At 44.1% G+C, this 3,570-nt stretch overlaps 1 protein-coding gene across 1 annotated transcript; it reads right to left on the reverse strand.

Moving 5' to 3' along the window:
* Positions 1-1,429: 1,429 nt before the first annotated feature.
* LOC128739522 (putative serine protease K12H4.7) lies at positions 1,430-2,905 on the reverse strand. The gene is made up of 2 exons (XM_053835015.1): positions 2,595-2,905; positions 1,430-2,534 (listed from the first exon to the last, which is right to left on the reverse strand). Exons 1-2 carry the CDS (start codon positions 2,903-2,905, stop codon positions 1,430-1,432), a joined length of 1,416 nt encoding a protein of 471 aa, XP_053690990.1.
* Positions 2,906-3,570: the final 665 nt, after the last annotated feature.

The raw sequence follows: 3,570 nt of genomic DNA on the forward strand, positions 1-3,570 counted from the left end.
TTATATAGTAGAAAGGCAAAACTACAAAAGATAATTCAAAGGATTTTTTTTTTCTAAAATGCTACGTCTATCCCAATAGACTTCTGCAACAAATGCTTTGTCGCCCTGCCGGTCGGCCTTACGGCAGCTAGCCGAAACCTTAGTCATGGCCGATGAAATGATGGGTATCGACATGTTGTTCAGCTCTTTTACGGCGTTGGCGCTCAGCTGCTTCTCTGTTTTGGCCACGAAATTATTCGAGACCTTCAGTTTGAGGTTTACCCAAAAATGTTCTATTGTTTGCAGCTGGGGGACGTTGAGAGGGTTGACAATAAAGACCACATCCCTCAGGCGGCAACTTTCAGCAAGCCTTGCATATCTTGTTCTCCGCAAGCCCCGAAAGAAAGAACAGCTACTTGGGCATTTTCTTCTCGCTGATCGTCAGTTACAGAAGGACCTTCTTTGGGAACATTGTGTGTTAGATATATTTGACGCCATTGCTTACCTCCTTGGTGGGGCGTAATATACCCAGTGCTTTGCCAGTCGTTGCCATCCAACATCAAGTAGGTCTCGTCATCCTTCGCCAGAAAAATGTTTTTCACCAGCATCTTCAGCCCTGATTGCCTGCTGTTCAGATATGGCCGACCTCGACAGTCGCATCTACATTAAAATATTCAATTTACCGAGGTACTTTAGTTCTTCACCGTTCGGCTCCGACCTCTTCAAAACACGGACGGCTAAGTGCATCTCGCTCTCGGTGTCCCTGTTCAGCTTCTGCTGCCCTTTCTGTAGAAGGGATAGGATGTGCCGGATCGGCTATATCCGGTGGTCACGAAATGCCTCACGATGTCCTACTTCCTCACTCCGGGCTGCAGTTCTCAGTACGAATAAAGCATCGAGCTGCTTTGTTTAGCACAGCTGCTAAAAATCAATTGATAACGCTATCAAATTATTTCTGTACACAATCGGGTTGCTACGATTAGGGGTAATAGGTGGATTCATCATCAGTTAACTGGGTAATCGCAATGAGAAATCGCTAAAATCAGTTCATTTTTTATGCATACATTTATGTCCAAAACTGAACAATAATTGTTACTGTCGACAGCTGTTGCGCTATATGGTATATGTTCAATCAAAAAAGGTAATAATTTTTGGGTAATTTAGATTTAGCGATTAGCGAAACTTTCGCTAATCTGAGTTTATCGATTAGCGTTTAGCGATTAGCGAGCTAACTTTTTCGATTAGCGGATTAGCGGTTAGCGACGCTGAATTTTCGGTTAACGGTGTATCTTACTTCAATTACTCTGTAATTCAGTGATAGAAAATGACCATGGAATGTATGTTGAATATTTTAATATGGCTTGGAAGTCATAATCCATCATTTGAGAAACTGTTTTATTCCATGTATTCTTTCATCACACGAGCAACTAACCTAATTTGCCTTAAACTTCTAAACTCCAGTTTCGGACGCAATGGGTTCGAATTCCTCGAATATCCAGATGTCGATAAGATCACGAGTTCTTTCCTTGACAGCACGCAGCTCAGGTGAATCCAGCTGAGCATCGATGGAGTCCAAATCCGGTGCGAAGAAATGATCCGGCACAATGCTAGCCGGAGCGGCATTGTTTACATCTTCCAAAATTCCAGCCGCCATTTGCGGATCGATCGTTCCATGCGTGTAGTGAACGTTGGTGAGCTTGGGTCGTTTTCCACCGTACAGCACATTCGTTCTGGTGATCTGCGTCTGAATCAGATCTTCATCGATCCAATCGCCAAATGCTTCGCGGCAAACTTCAACGTAGAATTCGCTATCGATTTGGTTTCCGAATGGTTGATAGAACGATCTGGTCGTCGGGAAGAATCCAGTTGCCGTACATTGCAGGTACAATCGTTGACGGTGACCATCCTGCAGTGCGGCTGAATCGAAATCAGTTTCCAGGTAGGGAGCCATATACGATGCAAAGTTAAGATTGACGCACTGCTCAAATTGATGTTCACGAGCAAACCACGTATTCAGAGCGTGTAAACTGTTGGTGATTGTGTCGTTTTCGATTTGTTGGCACATTTCACTCGTCGAAGCTAGATTACGCAGGTGCAGCATTTCATTTTGGATGTCCCTTTGCAGACCCAACAGGAAAGCGGTACTATCCCACTGGTTGTCGGTATTGAGAGGCTCACACAAGTGGAACAGTTCGGTTAGCTCGTCCGAGCGATCAAGCGTGATGAGATTTTGTGCCACAAGGAATCCACTGAAAATAGTATTGTAACAATCGCTGCTTCCAGCGCTCCAGATGGTGTCACCAAGAGATTGCATAAATCCAGGGATAGCTAAATCCGCCTCCACAGGTCCACTGGAAACCCAGGCACCGTTGCACAAGTGTGGATACTGCTGACGGAAGTAAGCTGCCAGAGCACCTCCGTGTCCGTATCCCATTAGGATGATCTTTGCTCTGGGATTGTCCACGACTACTTCCCTCAAATAGTTGATCCATGCAGCAAGATCGGCCAATGCTTGATCAATGCTCAAGTAATTCATGTTGACCGATGAAGCATCACTGTTGAAAATCAATCATCATTAGCATCTAATCAAGTTCCTTGTTTCTAACTATACTTACTTAACTGGCAAACTTTGACCAAAGTAGCGATGTTCATTGGTGAACAGAAAAGCTCCCTCCAAATAGGCTAAATCGTAGAACAGACCCTGGGTCAGATAACGCGTATCCACAGCTGTGTCAGTTCCAACGATTACAAAGATCGGTCCATAACGGTAGGAGTGCTCATCGTTTGCATAATATCGCATCGGAAAAGTATCCTGATTGCGTGGATTGAAGTGGTCGACCCGAGTGTCGAACCAACCCTCACGTACCTCGCCGCTGGCTACGGCCACTAAGCCGACAGCCAACAGAATCGCTGTCCAACTGATCATATCTGCGAACTTTTACCCGACGAAGTAATGAAATTCCTTGAGGACACCACACTTGACCAACACCACTCGAAATAGTCTTCCAGAGCAAACAACAACCTTTTATAGCATAGCCTTCATAGCCACTGCTGCTGGTGCGATATTGACGAGCTGATACGAATAGCATGCGTTCGATACAAGGTACAATTGGTGATTAGATTTTGTAGGTGGTGGTCGTCATCTGTAGATAGATGAAAATCATAAATATCGTACGGATCCGGTAGAGAAGTAGCGAACAATACACGTGCCCTCACAGTACTATGCAGGTTTATCGGCTAGACAAGGTTTGACTGTAATAAACTTCCGATTCGACGCTAAAGATCAACACGCTTCTGTGGCGCCATTGAAACGAGTGTTGGATAAGATTTCTGTAGATTATAACAAAATCCACGGGGGACCTAGCTGGTTTTCGGTCGAACCACCAAGTTACTGCCAGAAATTACAGTCTTGAGAGGCTACCTCATAATTATTTTCATTTTTTTTTCTGCCAATCGAAGCTGTTATAAATATTGCGCAAGTCTATTACGCAAATAACACCTGTAATAATCCAATCATCTCCAGATAACCTGACTGAGTTATTTTGGTAGTACGATTCAATTTATTGCTAATCTTCTAGCTTATCTTATCTC

Source organism: Sabethes cyaneus, chromosome 3 (assembly GCF_943734655.1).
Source record: "Sabethes cyaneus chromosome 3, idSabCyanKW18_F2, whole genome shotgun sequence".
In the NCBI taxonomy this organism is placed as follows: domain Eukaryota; kingdom Metazoa; phylum Arthropoda; class Insecta; order Diptera; family Culicidae; genus Sabethes; species Sabethes cyaneus.